This window comes from Salminus brasiliensis, chromosome 21 (assembly GCF_030463535.1).
Source record: "Salminus brasiliensis chromosome 21, fSalBra1.hap2, whole genome shotgun sequence".
Taxonomy (NCBI): Eukaryota; Metazoa; Chordata; class Actinopteri; order Characiformes; family Bryconidae; genus Salminus; species Salminus brasiliensis.
This window is the reverse complement of record NC_132898.1, coordinates 23,491,549-23,512,106: the sequence shown is the minus strand read 5'-3', so window position 1 is coordinate 23,512,106 and position 20,558 is coordinate 23,491,549. Positions and strand designations below refer to the sequence as shown.

The 20,558-nt window shown below is 36.9% G+C and overlaps 1 protein-coding gene across 1 annotated transcript; it reads right to left on the bottom strand.

Annotated features, from left to right (window-relative positions):
• Positions 1-838: 838 nt before the first annotated feature.
• On the bottom strand, positions 839-13,356 carry LOC140543449 (myosin heavy chain, fast skeletal muscle-like). Its single transcript, XM_072666586.1, has 39 exons — positions 13,156-13,356; positions 12,915-13,058; positions 12,682-12,838; positions 12,508-12,535; positions 10,791-10,902; positions 10,616-10,708; positions 10,461-10,524; positions 9,451-9,549; positions 9,208-9,311; positions 8,986-9,124; positions 8,766-8,884; positions 8,517-8,666; positions 8,261-8,431; positions 7,851-8,157; positions 7,560-7,630; positions 7,375-7,462; positions 7,178-7,295; positions 6,919-7,042; positions 6,681-6,817; positions 6,355-6,610; positions 6,030-6,272; positions 5,759-5,935; positions 5,520-5,665; positions 5,356-5,446; positions 4,882-5,271; positions 4,667-4,793; positions 4,458-4,576; positions 4,159-4,355; positions 3,866-4,049; positions 3,619-3,784; positions 3,382-3,506; positions 2,952-3,260; positions 2,473-2,676; positions 2,261-2,386; positions 1,997-2,167; positions 1,814-1,918; positions 1,634-1,729; positions 1,257-1,388; positions 839-856 (listed from the first exon to the last, which is right to left on the bottom strand). Exons 1-39 carry the CDS (start codon positions 13,354-13,356, stop codon positions 839-841), a joined length of 5,808 nt encoding a protein of 1,935 aa, XP_072522687.1.
• Positions 13,357-20,558: the final 7,202 nt, after the last annotated feature.

Below are 20,558 nucleotides of genomic sequence, written 5' to 3'. Positions count from 1 at the left end.
CATTTTGGAGTTATTAGGTTAGGTAGATTAGCAGTAACTTTTGTAATCTCTGTGGTGTGATATCTAGGGATGTAACGAAACATGTATTTTAATTTTTTTATACTAATTTCTAAAACCGATATTTTATGTGCTACAGATGTCTAATTATTATATATCTGGAAACACTTTTATATCAATCATATTTTATGTTATATTGAATGTTTAAGAAACAGTCATGGCATTTGATTAATGTTAACTGACAAATACTCAAATTTTGTGAGGTATTTCGTTTTGTATCTCTAGTGACTACAATCTATTCCTTAAGTCCTTCCACAAGTGTAAAAATGCTATGTGCCATAGTTGACATTGCAGTGATTGCTGAAATTAGAACCTGGAATAGAGCTGGGCAATATGACCAAATTTTATTGTAGCGTGATAAATTTTGTTATCGTGATACACAATATGTTGTGATACTTGTAGTATATCTGTTTCATTAGAAACAGTGAAATGTCTGGCTTAACTGGATGAAGTGCGGCACATTTTAAATAAAAATTACTGTACTAAATAAGGGAGAGTGTTTGGATAGTTTTTAAAAATATGTCACTATAGATGGATTTTGTCCGCGATCACGTCTATCGTGATAAATATTGTGTGTTCTGAAAATGGCTCTAAATATTGTGATATAATATTTTTACCATATCGCCCAGCCCTAAACTGGAGTATAATGAAAAACATAAAATACTTAGTAATGACAAACAAGACTGGTTGGCTCTGTTTATTCTTATTGGTCTATTAACATCATTTCACAAGTAATTCATATTATATGAAGGCTTGCTATGCTGTCAGAACTGGGTTTCCATCATTCAGCCTCTTTGCCCTTGGAATAAACAGAAGAGAAGATAAATTAAAGCAAAGAAGATGGCAATGAAGCAGTCTATATTGTATACTCCAATGCGAATCTCTACAGATAATGGTTTTTCAGGTTGAATGTTTATGACAGTGTTGCCTAAGTCTGGTTCTGGTGATCTACTATACTTGGTGAAGTAAACAGTTGTAGACCAATGTGGCTGGACTTGAAAACTGGATGTTTATCTGAGGATTTTTTCTGGATTTTAATTTCTCACATGAACACCTGTTCACCTTTCACTTTCAATAAAAATGGGATGTAGTTTCAACGAACAGCATGGACATTTTTTAACAACATATGACATAAGACATACTCCAGTATACATCTTGCACATTTTTCACAATCAGATTATTCATATTTGAAAATGTACCTTTCCTGCATCACGGCTCTTGGCTCTCATTTTATTGACTTGGGATTCAGCGATGTCAGCACGCTCCTGAGCTTCCTCAAGCTCATGTTGTACCTTTCGGAATCTGGATAGATGAGTATTGGCCTGCTCTTCCTAGTAGAGAGTATTTTATTATGATATTAGGCTTATGAAGTGGTTAGTAGCTGTGCTCATCTATTTGGCTTCCACCACATTTTGAGTTCGTTTTCCACACAGGAATTGAGCCTAGCCCTAGAATAAATATTTTCTTTTTAATTGGATTTAAATGGTGTTTGGCAAACCAACCTTAATTTTACAATTCATTATAAGGATTGGGAATTACCATTGAAGATTGTACAATTACAATATAATGAACTCACAGCTTCCTCAGCCTGTCTCTTGTAGACTTTCACTTTCAGCTGCAGCTTGTCCACCAGATCCTGTAGTCTAGTCACATTCTTCTTGTCTTCTTCGGTCTGCATAGAAAAATGAATAAAAGTCTTATGTGTCCATTTTTTGTACCATCTAATTGTGATAGTATGTATAGTGTGTTTTGTTACCTGGTAAGTGAGCTCCTTCACTCTTCTCTCATATTTACGGACTCCTTTAACAGCATCAGCGCTACGTCTCTGTTCAGCTTCAATTTCACCTTCCAGCTCACGCACCTGTAACAGAGTTTTTTTCTTAAGTGCAGATTGTTAATTGTTCAAACAAAATTAGTCTTGTTTTTCAGTGCAGCTTACCCTAGCCTCCAGTTTCTGAAGTTGTTTCTTTCCACCCTTCATGGCAAGGTTCTCAGCCTCATCCAGACGATTTTGCAGATCTTTGACTGTAACCTCAAGGTTCTTTTTCATCCTCTCAAGGTGAGCACTGGTGTCCTGCTCCTTCTTTAACTCCTCTGCCATCATGGCAGCCTGAAATGATAGGGGAATATGGTTTTAATGAATGATCTTTAAGAATGCATTAGCATCAAAAATATTTCAGTTACTGGGATGTAAGACACTGACATCTGTAATGGCCTTCTTTGCTTTTTCCTCTGCATTCCTTGCCTCCTGTACTGTATCTTCTACTTCACTTTGGATTTGAACAAAGTCAGCCTCAAGCTTCTTCTTGGTGTTGACAAGGCTTGTGTTCTGATGGAAAATATTTTTAATTACTGTTCTGGAAAATCACTATTATTAGCTTGCATTATTACTGTTTAAAAATGCTTTTTGCATACTTGAGAGTGCAGAAGTGACACACGTTCACTTGCATCCACCAGCTCTTGTTCTGCCACTTTGCGGCCTCTCTCTGTCTGTTCCAGTGCAGCCCTCAGCTCCTCAATTTCTGCCATCATCAGAGTATTCCTTCGTTCCACCATGACAACCTGCTCCTTCATATCTTCCTGTCCTCTAAGAGCATCATCAAGGTGCAGTTGGGCATCCTGTGGTAGATTTGGGGAGCTGTCATTTCTGTTACTTAAAACAATAGATTAGGAGTGTCCAGTCTTATCCACAGACAGTCAGTGTGGCTACAGGTCCATGAAAGCTGGAGCACCCCTGATTCCATTTGAATCAGTTGTTTTTTTTACTTGTTAAACAGATGAGATGAAAACCTACACCAGCACTTAGCATATGTTTGGACATTCTAGTGAAGTCTGAAAGTACAGTAGGTAAGACGTAAGTAAGAGTCAGTGAAAATTAGCATGTATAACATTACCTTTAGCTGTCCTTGAATGTTCCTAAGTTGCTTCTGTGCCTCAGCAGACTGTCGGTTTGCATGACTCAGTTGCACCTCCATCTCATTGAGATCTCCTTCCATCTTCTTTTTAATTCTTAGAGCATCATTCCTGCTCCTGACCTCAGCATCAAGTGTGCTTTGCATTGAATCAATGACCCTCTGACTGTTTCTCTTAATCTGCTCCATCTCCTCATCTTTTTCTGCAAGCTTTCGGTCTACTTCACTTTTCACTTGAGTGAGCTCCAATTGAATGCGAAGAATCTTGGACTCTTCATGTTCAAGTGTTCCCTAAAGGACCATGAAGATAACATATTTTACTAACATATACTTAATTTTTACTTTTTTGCTGGGTGTGGGTTAAGTTAGTTTTAATTGAGAATTATGTATAACTATAAATCCAAATTGGTACCTCAGCCTCTTCAAGAGCAGTCTGAATCTCTGATTTCTCAGTCTCCACTGTCTTCTTTGCCTTCTCCAGTTCATGAATTGTTTTTCCAGTTTCACCAAGTTGTTCAGTTAAGTCAGAAATTTCCTCTGTGGGATTTATCAGATTGTACAAATAGTAGGTGCAAATGTTAAATGTTAGAATGTTAGAATTTGCTAATATTATAATAATTACACATTTGCATGTTTTAATGGTACACACGCTGCAGATTCTTGTTCTCTCTCTTGAGGGTCTCTAGCTGATCAAGAGCTTCTTCATATGAATTCTTCATTTTAAAGAGCTCAGTGCTAAGAGAGCGAGCCTCTTTCAGAGCTCCCTCAAGTTCAGCTTGGCCTTCTTCATACTTCTGTTTCCATTCTGCTAAATCCTGAAGGTCAAAACACATAAAACGTTTACTTGTGCTTTTGTATGTACCTTTAGGTAAAGGTACATAAAAAAAAAGACTAACCTTGTCAAAGTTTCTTTGTTTCTTGTCAAGGTTGGCAGCTAATGCATTGGCTCTTTCCACATCAATCATGAGGTCCTCTACTTCACCCTGCAGTCTCTGCTTGGTCTTCTCCAGAGAGGCACACTTGGAGTTCACAGCTTCAATAGATTCCTCAGCCTCCTGAAGACGCTGTGCAAGCTTTTTCCTGACAAGAGTGATGATGCAATGACACGTTATTGTAATTTGTTAATTTGCATCAAACGTGTACTTTTGTGTGTAAAAATAGCATTGCTTTGTGTGTTCAGTATTCGTACTTGGCATCCTCAAGCTCCTCAGTACGCTGGATGGCATCTGTCTCGTATTTGGTTCTCCACTGAGCCACTTCACTGTTGGCCTTGGACATTCCACGCTGAAGCTCAGCCTTGGCCTCCTGCTCTTCTTCAAACTGCTCTCTGAGTAAATCACTGTCATGGCTTGCTGATTGAACAGCATGAGCCAGGGCGTTCTTTGCCTGAAGGTTAATTAAATGTATTATATAAAAATTGTTTTGTATTATGTCACAGAATTATCAGAGTTCTTAATATTATACATAGTTTTAATTGCTTATACACACCTTGACCTCCTCTTCAATTTGTCTTTTGAGCTCCTCAATTTGTTGGGTATATGCCTGCTTCCCTCTGGTCAGCTGAGAAACTAGTGCCTCTTTCTCTTCTAGTTGGCGTCCAGACTCACCTTTTATTATTGAAGATTACCATTGTGATTATTACTTTATTTTGTCTTTTTCTTTATCACATGTAGTTTCATTAGATATTATGTACCTACCATTTTCAGTTTGAAGCCTTGCTTTCTGCACATTTAGGTCATTAAGTTGTCGATTTTGTTCTTCATTTTTTGTTTTTAGTTCACTTACTTGGTCCTCTAAAGTACGGCACATTTTTTCAAGATTAGCCTGTGAGTTTAAATGAAGACAATTAATATATATTTTTTGATCCTCATGTAGTCAAGAGATAGTCTCATTTTTTTCAGGGAAAGTTTACCTTTGATTTTGCCACAGCCTCCATGTTGCTGTACAGGTCATCTATCTCCATCTTATATTCACTCTTCTCTTTCTCCAGCTTCTGTTTGACCCTCTGAAGGTTGTCGATCTGCTCTCCAAGCTCAGCAACACTGTCAGCTTGTTTCTTGCGGAGAGCAGCAGCTGTGGCTTCATGCTGCAGAGTGGATTCTTCTAGATCACGGCGCAGCTTCTGGAACTCAGCCTCACGCTTCTTATTCATCTCAATCTGAGCAGCAGTGGCACCACCAGCCTCCTCGAGCCTCTCACTGATCTCTTCAAGTTCCCTGGAGAGATCAGCTCTCTGCTTCTCAACTTTAGCTCGAGCTGCACGCTCAGCCTCAATTTCCTCCTCCAGCTCCTCAATTCGAGCCTATAAAATGTTGAAAGTATTGTGAGGTTCTGCAACTTTGATTTGATTCCTTTAATTCTGTGTTTACTGAATCTTGCCGCTCACCTGAAGTTCCTTAATCTTCTTTTGTAATTGAGCACCCAAAGACTGTTCATCCTCTATTTTGCTTAGAAGCTGACTTGTCTCAAAGTCCTTCCTGAGAATGAAAGGGACATTTATCATGGATGCACAGTAAAAATTTAATCTTAAGTTGTAAGAATTGCCCTCACTTTTTGAGTTTCTCTTCTGACTGCTGTTTGTCATTCTCCAGATCCATTATAGACTCCTGAGCTAGCTTAAGATCACCTTCAAGCTTCCTCTTAGCTCTCTCAAGATCCATACGGATCTTCTTCTCTTGTTCCAAGGAGCCTTCCAGCTATAGCATTTATAAGACATTTGTTCGCATTGTGTGATAATGTAGTTGAATAAGGTTTACATTTTGATAGTGGAATACATTTTACATTCTTACATCATCAACTTGTTGTTCCAGTTTGGTTTTAGCTTTTGTAAGAGTATTGACTTTGTCTTCCTCTGTCTGGAGATCATCCAGAGTCTGCTGGTGTGCTTCTTGTAGAGCTTTTTTTTCCTTGGTTAGCTTAGCAATAGCCTCATCTTGTGAAACCATCTCTTCAGTAAGATTTTTCACCTAAATGGACAATGTATTCTTTTTTATATTCATACATTCGAATACATTAATAGTACTATAATTTTCAACATAAACTAAAATTTGTTGTAAAAACCTTGTTCTCAGTGGCATGTTTCTCCTTTTCCACTTTTGCCAAGGTGAGCTCCAGATCATCAATATCCTTCTTCAGCTCAGAGCACTCATCCTCCAGTTTCCTCTTCTTGGCGGTCAGCTCAGCATTGATTTCCTCCTCATCCTCCAGTCTCTCAGATGTTTCTTTGAGTTTGGCCTCAAGCTGGATCTTACTCTTGATGAGGCCCTCACACCTTTCCTCAGCATCTGAGAGGTTCTCTGTTTCCTGTCAGTTTTTTTGTAGCATTATTCAACTTTATTGAAAACAACCATCATTGATATGTACCACCTTTACTTTAAATACTTACAGCTGCTACTTGCAGTTGCAGGTCATTTTTCTCCTGAAGAAGTGACACCATCTTCTCCTCAAGATCTTTCTTCTTGGCCAGTGCCTTTGCCAGATCCTCCTTCATTTTCTCAAAGTTCTCCTTCATGGCAGCCATTTCTTTCTCTGTCTCTGCACTCTTCAGCAGAGGCTTGATCTTGAAGTACAACTTCATCCATGGCCAGTGTTTCACATTCATGAATGAGCGGATGTTGTATTGAATAGCGAAAATAGACTCTCTGTTAAAAAAGAAATCATGTCAGTAAACTTCATGATGAAGTATAAAAAGAATTCCAAATTGCATGTTACCTCCTCTCCATCATCTTCACAAACTCCCTCCTCATGAGGAAACCACGGCATAAAGCCTGAGTCATAGTCACTAGCTCAGCTAGTTTCTCATCACGCATCTCCTCAAGGGTACCCAGCAGACCAGCTTTGAAAAACACCTGTTGCAAGAAATTGTTATTTTATCAAAAGATTAAGGACTTTATTATTTACAAGTAATCCGAGGAGTGATATATTATCAAATATATTTTGCATTACTTACTTTTGTGTGGCCAAACTTGTACTGAGTGTGGTCCACATCAATGGAGCTCAAGAGTTTCTCTGACGCTTTCTTGTTGTCAATAAATTGACCCTCTGGTATGACACTTGCATTAAGGACTTTGTACCTTCATGCACGTGTCATAAAAATACATGAAAAATATAAATACTCCATGTTAAAATTGTGGTAAATAAGTATGTGACAAAATATATATATAATAATAAGTATGTGAAAAAGTCACACATTTTACTTGTGTGAATACCTTTGCTTGAAGTCCCCATAGAGGATTCTGCTTGGAAATCCTTTTCGGCAGATTCTGATGCCCTCCAGCACACCATTACACCTCAACTGATGTATGACCAGATGATTCTCCATCAGGCCTAGAATTTAAGAAGTATTTGAATTTTCTAGGGAATCATTTACACTCAGGGTAAATGGTGCTATCCAGATGAAGCTTACCTGGAGTTTTGGATTCATTGGGAATTAAACAGCGCACAAAGTGAGGGTGAGTGCTCCTCAAGTTAGTCATCAGTTTCCCTAGGTTTTCCTGTGGAATCAGATATGAAGATATAAACGTTTATTTATCGGACATGTTAGGTCATATACTGGCTTTCCAAAATGACCTGTCCAAAAGATTGTCTTACCCTAAACAGAGCAGACACTGTCTGGAAAGAGCCACCCTTCTTTTTCCCACCTTTTTTCCCACCACCACTCTCTGCTGTTTAGTAGACATGGCAAAATTAAATTTGTTTAATAGGTTTTGGTACCAAATTAATCACACTTTTTTGCTGAATTATTATTTGATTGATTATTAGAAGTTGTTTCAGTGATGCCAAGCAATGCTGTTTACAATTTTACTGGTAATACCAAAAGTCTGCATCTATTACTGAATAAATGAAGATTGTTGATTACTGAGATTATTTGAATTTTAATACCGTCAGCAGCTGCATGACTTGCATACAGGAAGGACAGCAGTTTGTTTGCTGATTTCTGGTACAACTGCACAACAGAGTCATTCAGGGGGTCCTTGTTCTTGTCCAACCAGCCAGCAATGTTGTAATCCACAGTTCCGGCGTAGTGCACCAGAGAGAAGTGAGCTTCTGCTTTACCCTTGGCTGGCTTTGGCTTCTGGAAGGCATTACTTTTGCCAAGATGCTGGTCGTGCAGCTTGTTCTTGAAGGATGTATCTGTTGCCTTGGGGAACATGCACTCCTCTTCCAGGATGGAGAAGATGCCCATTGGCTGTGGAAAACATTCACTTTTTAAATAACAACCCGAGAAGATGATAACTTAAATATGTCTGATAACATTTATTCCTAGAGATTTTTTTTGCTAAGTAGCTTACCTTCTCAATCAGCTCAATGCAGGCAGCCAAGTCCATACCAAAGTCAATGAACTCCCACTCAATTCCTTCTTTCTTGTACTCCTCTTGTTCCAGCACAAACATGTGGTGGTTGAAGAACTGTTGCAGTTTCTCATTTGTGAAGTTAATGCAGAGCTGCTCCAAGCTGTTGAACTGTTTGAATATATGGATGTTACCTTACTGTTCTATTGTAGAAATCTTACACTGTGAAGTGAACAGGGTAAAAAAAAATACTTACATCAAAGATCTCAAATCCAGCGATGTCCAGCACGCCAATGAAGAACTGCCTTGGCTGCTTTGTGTCCAACATCTCATTGATACGCACAACCATCCATAAGAACATTTTTTCATAGACTGATTTACAAAGAGCCATGACAGAATTGTTGACCTAGACATTCAAATGTAAATGCGTAATATTAGAATATTGCAAGTTTATTCTGATTTTTAATTCTGTCAATCACAAATGATACAGATACTACATAATCACCTGGGGTACAGTCTGGCCTTTGGTCACAAATTCATTTCCGACTTTCACTCTGGGGTAGCACAGAGCTTTCAGCATGTCAGCAGAGTTTAGGCCCAGGAGGTAGGCAATTTTATCAGCTTCTGTTTAAAACAAAGATTTTTAGTGCGTTTTTTGTCTCTATCAAAAACGGTATTCAAAATATTTGAAATGGTATTCAAACAATAGTCAGTATGTGATGTACCCTCAGTGCCATCAGGCTCAGCCTGTTCCTCTCTCTGCTTCTGCTTGAACTTCATGTTGCCATGATGCACCACAGCACCGGTCAGCTTGTAAATGCTGATTTTCTCATCAGCACTGAAGCCCAATATGTCAATAGCAGTCTGTGTGGTGCAATTGAAGAACAATCACAAATCAGAATTGGACTGTTTAATGTGTTTATGGTTGTTAAAAAACCTATGCTTACATCTGTGGCTATGAACTCCTCCACATCATTGATGCTCTTGACTGTGATTTCACCCTGGCTGATCATAGGGTAGTCATAGGGGTTGGTTGTAATGAGCAGTGCCTCTGCATTTAACAAAAATTTATTTTATTAAAAAAATTATGTTTTTATAATTGTATTATACCATAATGTGCAAATTCATATCAGTAACATGAAATCCCACATTACTAAACTGTGTTGTGTTTTAATGTCATTTCAACTTACCAATCAGCTCTGGTTTGTGTCCAGTCATGAGCTGGTAGAAAATGTGGTAGCTCCTCTCAGCAGACAGCTGGAATGTTACTCTGGACTTTTCCAGCAAATCTGTAAATTTAGTGCATTAATATTATATGATACTATTAACTATGCTATTGACTCAACTAGGGCTTCAACAACGAATGGATAAAACCGATAATAGTAGGTTATTAAAAGCGTTGGCAACGAGTTTAATTTTCGATTCGTTATGTGTTACTCGTCTTGTCATATCCGTTTATATCACCTGCGGCGCTTCATCTACGCTGGAAAAAATAAATAAATAAGAGCAAGTTGAACGAAGCGAGCCGGAGCGGAGGTGTAATCTTCAAAATAAGTTTAATATCAAGAAGTAAATACATTTTAGAATTGATACATTCTGCTTAAATCCTGAAAAGTGTGGGAGCAAAGTCACTACAATATCCAGAGTTTGTGCCGTTTTGAAGTAAGGAAACGTAACAGCGCACTCACACTATGCGAACTGGCACATGCTGTTTTTTGCTTGTTAACTGGACAATGACAGTGATAGGGTATGTGTGTCTGACTTTTATTATCAGTTTAATTTGCTTAAGCAGTGTTTAAATGTGCTTTTTTAAAAACATGTAACTTGTACACAATGGTAATTAATGATTAAGCTTCAAGTTTTAAGTATGAGTGAAGACAAACTAAAGGCAATTCATTCTGTCTCACTCCTCACCCCAGTACAGTGCAGTGTGTGCATCAGCAATGCACACATTTTTCTTTATTATTTAATGTATTGTTAATTTATGAATACATTTAATTTAATTTAATAATTGAATGTAGTATTATTGAATTAATGTTCTGTTTTCAAAGACAGAAATGTATTTTTAATCTGATTCATCTATTAATCGAAAAAAAGTTGCAGCCCTAGACTCAGCTATTAATGTTTAGTTTCATTTGTGATTCAGTTATTCTATTAATATTAAACATATTACTGATTTTAAAGTGATAATGTGTCTTACAAGTTTCAATGTCAGCAGATGCCAGTTTTCCGGTGGTACCAAAATGGATTCTGATAAATTTCCCCTAAAATTGTAAAAAAAAAAAAAAAAAAAAAGTTCACTTTCCATTCAATTTTTAAATTTATTTAGTTTTAGTTAAAAATACAGATACTTACAAAACGAGAGGAGTTGTCATTCCTCACAGTCTTAGCATTACCATAAGCCTCCAGCAGAGGGTTAGCAGCAATGATCTGGTCCTCAAGTGAACCCTAAAATACAGACTCAGCTATTCAAGAGAGAAGTCTGAACACATATTAATTACTTGTACATATATCATAAAAATGCTTGTACCTGCATTTTGCCAGGCACATGCTCTGTTTTCTTCCCTCCAGACACTGCAATTGTTGCAAAGTACTGGATGACACGTTTGGTGTTCACAGTTTTTCCTGCACCGGATTCTCCACTGTGGTTATATAATGTAAAGAATCAGAAACAACATCTAGAGAGATTTTTTTGTCAGTTCAACAACATATACTGCTAATGGACACTCAACAATACACACATACAGTGGTGTGAAAAGGTGTTTGCCCCCTCCTGAAATCGTATTTTTTTTGCATGTTTGTCACACTTAAATGTTTAAGATCATCAAACAAATTTAAATATTATACAAACATAACACAATTAAACACAAAATGCCATTTTTAAATGAAGGTTTTTATTATTAAGGGAAACATGTGTGAAAAAATGATTGCCCCCCCTCAAACATAAATTAACTGTGGTTTATCATGTCTTTCAAAAGCTGAGTTCAGTTGTTCTAGTCACAACCAGGCCTGATTACTGCCACACTTGCTCTCAAAAAAGAAATGTAAAAAAGAGAAGTAGACCAAAAGTTCCTCAAACATCTATCATTCATTACATCTGTCATTTTGAAAGCTTTGTAACAACAGTGAGAGCCATTATCCACAAATGGTGAAAACATGGAACAGTGCTAAACCTTCCGTGGAGTGGTTAGCCAAATAAAATTACCCCAAGAGCGCAGTGAGGGCTTATTCAAGAGGTAACAAAAGACCCCACAACAACATTTAAAGAACTTCATGCCTCACTTACCTCAGTTAAGGTCAGTGTTCATGTCTCACCATATGAAAGAGACATGAGTTCCAAGACGGAAACCACTGCTGAGCAAAAAGAACATAAAGGGTTGCCTCAGTTTTGCCAGAAAACGTCTTAATGATCCCCAAGACTTTTGTGAAAATACTCTATGGACTGACGAGACAAAAGTTAAACTTTTCAGAAGCCTTATGTCCCATTACATCTGCCGTAAAAGTAGCACAGTATTTCAGAAAAGGAACATCATACTAACAGTAATTTATAATAAAAAATTGCTGGTGGTAGTGTAATGATCTGTTTTGCTCCTTCAGGACCTGGAGGACTTGCTGTAGTAAATGGAACCATGAATTCTGCTGTCTACCAAAAAATCCTGAAGAAGAATGTCAGGCCACCTGTTCGAGACCTCAAGCTAAAGTGCACTTGGGACCTGCAGCAGGACAATTTGCAGAACACACCAGCAAGTCCACCTCTGAATGGCTTAAGAAAAACAAAATTAAATCAACGTCCTGACCTGAATTGAGATGCTGTGATATGACCTTTTAAAAGGTGGTTAATTCTCGAAAACCCTCCAATGTGGCCAAATTAACAATATTTCTGCAAAGATGAGTGGGCCAAAATTCCTTCACAGAGCTGTAAAAGACTCACTGGCAATTATCACTTGATTGCAGTTGTTGCTGCTAAGGGTGGCCCGATCAGTTATTAGGTTTAGGGGGCAATCACTTTTTCACACATGGCCATGAAAGTTTGGATTTTTATCCCCCTAATAATAAAAACCTTAATTTAAAAACTGCATTCTGTGTTTAATTGTGTTATCTTTGTGTAATATTTACATTTGTTTGATGATCTGAAACATTTAAGTATGACAAACATGCAAAAAAATCAGGAAGGGGGCAAACACCTTTTCACACCTGTGTACACACACACAGATATACACCCACATATTACTAATGTGCATACTCACGTAATCAGGATAGACTGGTTCTCCCTATCTGAAAGATAACATCGAAATCGAAAATGAAATGTAGCTAAATTTATCTGTATTGTATATTGATGTAAAAGCAAAATGAATACACATAATCATGATAAACCATTCATTATTATTCTTTTAGAAAACCAACAATATATAAATACCTACCCGTAAGCATGAACTGGTAGGCGTTATCAGAGATGGAGAAGATGTGGGGTGGGGCTTCAATTCTCTTTTTGCCTCGGTATGCAGTAACAACAACTGCATCGTATACTGGGAGCCACTTGTAGGGGTTCACCGTGACGCAGAATAATCCTGAGTAGGTCTGAAGATGTGAACAGAAGGTCATTATAGAGTAATCTCTCATTTAGTCTTGTTCAGTCTTTCAGTTTTAAACTTACATAGATCATCCATGCTGCGTAACGCTCTTTGAGGTTGTACAGCACAGCAGGCTCATTGAGATGGGTCATCATGGCCATGTCCTCAATTTTGTCAAATTTGGGAGGATTCATAGGAAAAATTTCATTCTCCTTGACAGTGATGGTCTGTAAAAAGAATACAATGACATGCACAGTATCTACTGTATGAACTTGTTTGAAATGACTCTTACTAGTGGTTACATTGGGAGCTCAGTATGCATACTTTTTCACATAAGGTTTTTACGGTGGCTTTGCCACCCTCTCTGCTTTGAAGAATGCCTTTGAGGTACATCTCAGAAGGCTCGGTCACAAAGAAGGCTGTTTTGGCATCGAATGGTTTGTTCTGAGCCTCAATCCTCTCCCTTTCTGGCTTCCGGAGGAAGATGGCCGCTGGGCCAAAACACTCCATGTCCCCGTCCCCCATTGCGGAACTTTAACAAAAACAAAAAATACAGAAAAAAGATTAGATAACCATGACAGGTTGCTTACATTTAGTAAAATGAAGAATAGTTCAGAGTATAGTTAAATTGTTCTGCTTTAAGAGTAAGTATTAACCAGGATCAATGTACCACATTTGCAGCATCTTTGCAATTTTGGACAAGCTGATAAAACAACAATTTTTGAAATAATAATTCACCTTAATAATCACAAATTATTATGGTTATTTATTTCATGCATTTCTGGCTGAGGTCAGTTCCCACCCCATGACACACCTACATTATTTAATTGTTGTTAATAGAAAACAACAAGTTGAGGTTGTTTTATTTACAATGAGGTTTGTTTTATTTACAATTCTTCATGAAAATAATTCCTTAGGAAGAAGGTTTAAGACCCAGCATATTATAACAGCTAATCCTATACAGGCAACAATTGAGCCCTGCAGAGAGTGCAGTAAAATATGTATTGGAATAAGTCTTTGAATTATTAAGCAGTTCATAATTGGTTCATTAAAATAGCTTCTGCTTCTCAATCAATGCTCAAAATGATTCACCTCTGCCTCCGTGCAGAAAGGAAAAAAGTCTCTGAAGTTTTTGGAGATGCTGAAAGAAAAACAATAGACATTAATTAACACTTTGGAATGAATTTTCCCTTTTTTATTTTCAAATATGAAGTACTTATCAGAATGCCTAGAAATTGTATCAATTCCCCAGAGACTATATATCAGTTGTCACTCACCTTTGCTGGCTGCCTGTGGATATTTGGTGGAGTCTGAGGCAGCTTCTTATATAGAGAGATGAATGTTCAGTCAGCAATGTTGACTTGCTCTATTTGGGCATGCCTTTTCACTCTGTTTAGGTGTGAATTTTTTGGCACACTTGATGCCTTGACTTCTGTCTATGACAATGACTCTGATGTTATTGTGTTTATATTGTACAGTGTGACCTTAAATGAGGAATCACATTAGACATTTTAAATTAACTTCAAGCTTAAATGATCTAATTGAGAAATGTACATGAGATTAACATTGAGTAAACAATGTAACAAAGTGGTTTGAGTTACTTAAATTAAATTAAATGGCAATAAGAAAATAAACCACTGCATTAAAATTATTTAGTATATTTGAAGATCTTATTCATGGCCAAGCTTTAGTATTGGCCGTTGTGTAAAAAGAAAAAAAATCTCTTACTGGAGAGCAGACATTGTTTTGGTCTTATGTTTAGCTTAATCTCCTTAATACACATTGGCTCTTGTGGAGAGCCCAGTTTAGCTGTGGAGAAGCTCTCAGATGTCACTGGAATTCTGTTTCAAGGTCCTTGAGAGCCTTTCAAATGACAAAGAAGGAAACATGGGAACAACAGTTGTTATCCTGTGAACTTGTGAGAATGATGATATTTATACCACACAACAGTCAGAGGACAGTTGTGCTGAACACCAAGTTCAAGTTCTTTTTATTAATAAATAATTCTTAATTATTGTGTTGCATTCAATGTTTAGTCATACTTCAGAACAAAAATAAATAAATAAAATGTTTGTTACAATGCAATTTATCGTATAGGTTGTCTTATTCAAATAAATACAATTATGTATATCTGTTTTAATGTTTATAATGTGCTTACATTTTTAGAATATGATGTAGACTGTATTCAGTAGATTCAGTAACAAATATGGTGCTTCATTTCAGTTCTTTGTTAGAATGTAAGAGTTGTTGGAACAGCTCCTTCTTTAAGACAACCTTGACCTTTCTCTAAGGAAGAATGCAAGTTGTCGCCAAGTGACTAGCTTAATGATTGAAATATCAGTTGTGCATACTAAGACATTCATAAAGTCACATTACAGACTGTAGACACACGCAGACTGTATTGACTCCTTCCTGATTATGCAAACATATAGGTCTGAAAGGGTGAAAACTACCCTATTTAAAAACAGTCAACTTACTGTACCTCAAATATATATTTATAGTATATACCAAATAAATCAGATAGATCATATTATATATTAAGTAAAGGAGAAGTAAACTGTAGAATCAAATCAAATCAAATATATTTGTATAGCACTTTTGACAGTAACAACTACCACTGAAACCAAGCAATAGCATTCAGCATGTGCAAATCATTGTTACACATGACAAACACATTAGGTGTGGATGGCATCTAGCTAACAATTGCTATAGCTAATATGTAACACTAATGTTATGTAGTCAGTGAAACTTCAACAAAACAACTCAATATCAAGTTGAATAATATGTTGAGGCAATTATTGCCTCTCCACAAACCCCATACTAAAATATATTTTAACCATTACTAACATTCAGAGACCACTATTATCAAAAAACTAGATCAGTTTTATTATTATTATTATTATTATTATTATTATTATTATTGCAGTTTATTTTGTTTTTTTTTTATTAATGTTTTAAAATTTAGAAGCTGACATATCCTTAAGGATGGTCTTGCAAATGTAGTTGCTTGGTCAGCTATGTCAACGCATTGCTATTTGCGAGTGAAGGACACATTTGCTATTGTGGTGTCAAGTTAAAACCTTTGGTATTACAGTGGTTTAAGCTGGGTTAGCAGAGCCACTCTTCCTAATGAAGCCATTCAAAGGTGCTTTTAAAAGACTGCATGACTGCAAGACATACTTTTTAAATTACGCTTTTGAATACACGGTTTTCTTCAATAAAAAAGTACATGTTTTAACAAGGTGAGCATGGGTATTGCATTCATTTGTGTCTTGGTTTGTGTCTTGTAATTCTCTGGCTTCTTTCTGTTTTATGATGTTTGCTCTTGATCTTTTTGTAATATTTGAATGATAATTGACACATTTTTTTTACATTTGTTCAAATGCAGATGTTTAAAAACTCAAGATCATTTTCAGTGTTTCTATATCTCAAGGATGGTGTCATAAAGGTACATATTAAAGACAAATATAAATCGATCAGTCTCATTGAGACTACCTGCCTAATATAGTGTAGGTCCCCCTCATGCCACCAAAACAGTTCGGCATGGACTCCACAAGACCTCTGAAGGTGTCCTGTAGTATCTGGAAACAAGACGTTAGCAGCAGATCCTGTAAGTTGTGAGGTGGGGCCTCCATGGATCGCATCAGTGAGCCATGGGTGCCCATGACCTTGTTGCCAGTTCACTGGTTGTTCTACTTTGGAGCACTTTTGGTAGATACTAAACACTGCATAGAAAGACACTTCCAGAAAGAAGTGTTGCTCTGGAGCAAGGTTTCAAGAGGGCAAGAGGGGCAGTGGTGGCTCAGCGGTTAGAGCGCCGGGATATCGATAACAGGGTTGTGGGTTCGATTCCCGGGCTCGGCAAGCTGCCACTGTTGGGCCCTTGAGCAAGGCCCTTTACCCTCTCTGCTCCCCGGGCGCTGGAGTTGGCTGCCCACCGCTCTGGGTGTGTGTGTGTGTGTGTGTGTGTGTGTGTGTGTGTGTGTGTGTGTGTGTGTGTGTGTGTGTGTGTGTGTGTGTGTGTGTGTGTGAGTGTTTGTTCACTACCAGATGGGTTAAATGCGGAGGACACATTTCGCTGTACAGTCCACACTGTACAGTGACGAATACGTGCACCTATACCTTTCTTAATCCTGCTATTGGCAACCCGCAGCACTGCACAGTTTCAGTATTCCTTTCCCCAACACAACTGATTCTACTCATAATTTTCTCTACAGTCAGTCAGTGATCTAAATCAGGAGTTGATCCAATCGTGCATTGATGCTAGACCACTACACCACTAGTGTATAACCCATATACAGAACAATGGGGTGATGTGTCGGCACAGCCTTTAGAAAAAAAATATTCACCTGACATTTTCCAATGTAGCAGTGATACCAAACAGGCCTGGCATATGAATGTGTGTCTGTTCATCCTATTCATCTTTATTTTGTGTGATGTACTTGATTTTCACTGTGCATTTTAGGATTAACCAATAAGAGCCTGTGGTGGCAAGACTGTATCCAGTAAAATACTGAAAATGTCTTTTTGATATTTATTTTTAAATAACCTCAGTTGTTTCATACTTTCACAATAAAAAGTTTTTATTCTTCCCCTAAAAATATTTGGCTGAAATCAGTTTAAATTAAGAATCAGTTTAAATTATATACCTTGAACTCTTCCTTAAGAATAGAATACTTTGTATGAGATATTGAGATATTGAGATGTATGAGATATTTTATGATTATACTTGTCAGTGTCCCTGTTGTTGGTTTTATACAGCAAGTTCCTTGGCCTAAAAATAGATGTACATTTACATTTAAGGCATTTAGCAGATGCTCATATCCAGAGCGACTTACAAAAGTGCTTTGCTATTTACCCAAGAAAAACATTAGCTAGTTAGAATAGATTAATAGTTCAAAGATACCTCTAAGCTTTAGACATTAATGTACATCCTTAGTATCATTAGTAGTAGTGATCATTAGTAGATGTTTATATATTTTATATATGTTTATTTAGTAACTGGTAGTTGGTAGTTGTCTGCAACATTTTTTGACATATTTATTTTTACTTTTTCCAGCATCACAGCATCTTGGCTCTCAGCTTGTTGACCTGGGACTCAGCACTGTCACCACACTACTGAGCTTCCTCCAGCTCATGCAGCACTTTCCTGAACCTGGACAGGTGAGTGTTGGCTTGCTCCTGCTGGGATAGTGAACAATGTCACTTTAGTTATTAGCAAGAAGAACATAAGAGGGTTGGAGCCAATAAGTGTGGTGGACAGAAATAATGTACAATATATGTTATGCAATGGCACATAGGCTTTGTCATCTCTTGTTTTTCAGCCTGTTTGCTGAAGCTTGTCCTTAAGATCATGCAGTCTTTTCACATTCTTTTTGTCTTCTTGACTCTTTAGGGTTTGCCTTTGATTAAGTTTTGCTTCATAGTTTGTTTTTTGTACCTGGTAGGTGAGCTCTTTCACTCTCCTTTCGAATTTACAAATGTCATTAACAGCATCAGGTCTACATCTATGCTCAGCTTCAACCTCAGCCTCCAGCTCACGCGCCTATTGTAGATAGGATGTGGATGTGGACATTTTTATATAAAAGTTAACTAAGATAACAGTGTTTTGTTTTCAGAATAAACTAAATGCACTGGTGTCCTGTTCTTTTTTTGGTTCCTCAGCTATAATGGCAGTCATCCTTTACTTGGTATAGCTTTTATGCTCAAATGTGCCCTGAAGAATGATGTTGAATGGTAAACCATTTTGCACAGAGCCAATTCTCTCTTCAAACTAGAGATGAAAAAATAAATCGGATATGTATTAGTAGAGTTTTTAGTGCTTGACAAGCAGCCTTTTTCAGTTTTGTTCCACTTTAAGCTTCACAATGCAATTCATTGTCTCTCTCTCAGCTGGTGCTCAGACTTCCACATTGTTTTAAATGTAGTTGATTCCAAAAAGTAAATGACATTTTCTATCAGGACACACTGCAGAGAACATTACAGAAGTCTTTCAAGACTTCAAACTTGGTTAAAAAATTCTTCACTGTCTTTGCTTTCTCCAGCTCATGGATGGTCTTTCCAGTCTCACTGATCTGTTCAGTCACTCTGGGGCAAGACAAAAATGCCTTGTATGAATTAAGTTTCATTAAAAAGCAACATTTGTTTATGTTCCATGTGGTCATCCTTGAGGTCATATCTGAGGACGATTGTGTGGCTTTTTGCACCAAAAATAAAATAAACATTTATTTTTATTTTTCAGTATTTTTTCTTCCCTTGAAATTAACCATATACTGTTACTGTGCCTTTAAGACTTATACACAAAAGTTTTTTGTCACTGTCTGCCTTGTATTATGTCTCATTCATTTACAAATCTCCACTTCTAGGCTGCACAATGTTAAAAATGTAGTGAGTAAAAGTACAAAAGTACAAATTTCTCTTGTGAAATGTAGAGAGTAAAAATAAAAAGTACTAAATTAAAGAAATAAAGATAATAATAAACTGTAAATGTTTGGCTAGCATATGAAAATTTAGATTTGGTTGCCTTACCACAATGTAAGCAGTTCTATCTGACTGTTTTCTTGGTATTTCATACCTCTTTTTGACCTCCACAGTTCCCCTGAACTGTAATTTCTTAATACCATTTTGCACTGTAGGAACTGTAGGCTTTTGCATATAACTATATTGTCATTACCATGGAGTAATAAATTAGTATTATACATATATAGTATAAAAAAGTTCCCAGTTAGGTTTCTCTGTTCCTAAAAGGTGCAGTTTCTGACATGTCTTAACATTTTAATATGTTAATATGCAGTTATATTCTGTAATAATTATTAATTTGGCAAACTTTGTTGAAGAGGCATGCAGTATTAGATTTTCCTCGTGAGCAAATTTGCACTTCCTCAGTTACTTTAGCCTACATATAAACAGCAGTGTTCTAACCTACTCATTTAAGGATGTTAGGTCTTATTGTTTAAAAGTTTTTATCTACTTGTGTGTAAGGGAACCTCAAATTTAAAATAGATTCATTGTTATTTAGCATAATGCTATTGTAAATAAAGTACTGCATCTTCTAACTATATTTGCAAAATGCTGTTATGAAGGGTATAGTAACAGATCTGCATTGTCAAATGAAAACACTGCTTTAATGTAAAAGGTGCTGAACATACTAAAACAATAATCACACTCTAAGTATTTTAACTGTTAAGGATAAATGAAATACATTTTGTGGGTAATGATATCATTCAATCAAATATGGAACTAAGCTTGGTGGATGGTGGATGCTTGTTACATGTGTGATGTGCCAAGTAGGCTAATTTTGTCTTTATGCCTGGTCAGAATAGTATCCGTATTTTTCCAGTGGCATTGCTGAAGACAATCTACATTTTTTGATTTGTGGTGGGCTACTGAAGTAAAGTGAAACTTTGTTCTTGCACTGGCACTCCTAAATAAAAACTTGCTGCAATTTTTAAAACAAATCCAGAAAAAAACAGGTTGAGATCATTTCTATTTGCTCTCATTGTCATGACAAATCTAGTAATCTGTTTTATGAATTAAGACCAAAGACCAGTGTATTAATTGCTGGGAGACCATTCTCAGCATAGAACTGTGGCAAGCATGGTAGTGACCGGTTGGTAAACACAGTTTATGTAATGTTAATTTTCTTTATTTGTTTATGTTTACAAAGGCAGGCCAGTATAAAATTTAGTCTGCTTTTCCTTCTTTGGAATGAAATATTTTGTATAGAA

What these genes read in the sequence shown, in the direction of transcription:
- LOC140543449 (XM_072666586.1), bottom strand. Translation starts at nt 13,356, where the DNA reads ATGGGGGACGGGGACATGGAGTGTTTTGGCCCAGCGGCCATCTTCCTC. An exon ending in TGGAACAACAAGTTGATGAT is followed by an intron (nt 5,666 to 5,758) that starts GTAAGAATGTAA and finishes TAAATGCTATAG; the next exon opens with CTGGAAGGCTCCTTGGAACA. An exon ending in TGAAGGAGCTCACTTACCAG is followed by an intron (nt 1,730 to 1,813) that starts GTAACAAAACAC and finishes TTTTCTATGCAG; the next exon opens with ACCGAAGAAGACAAGAAGAA.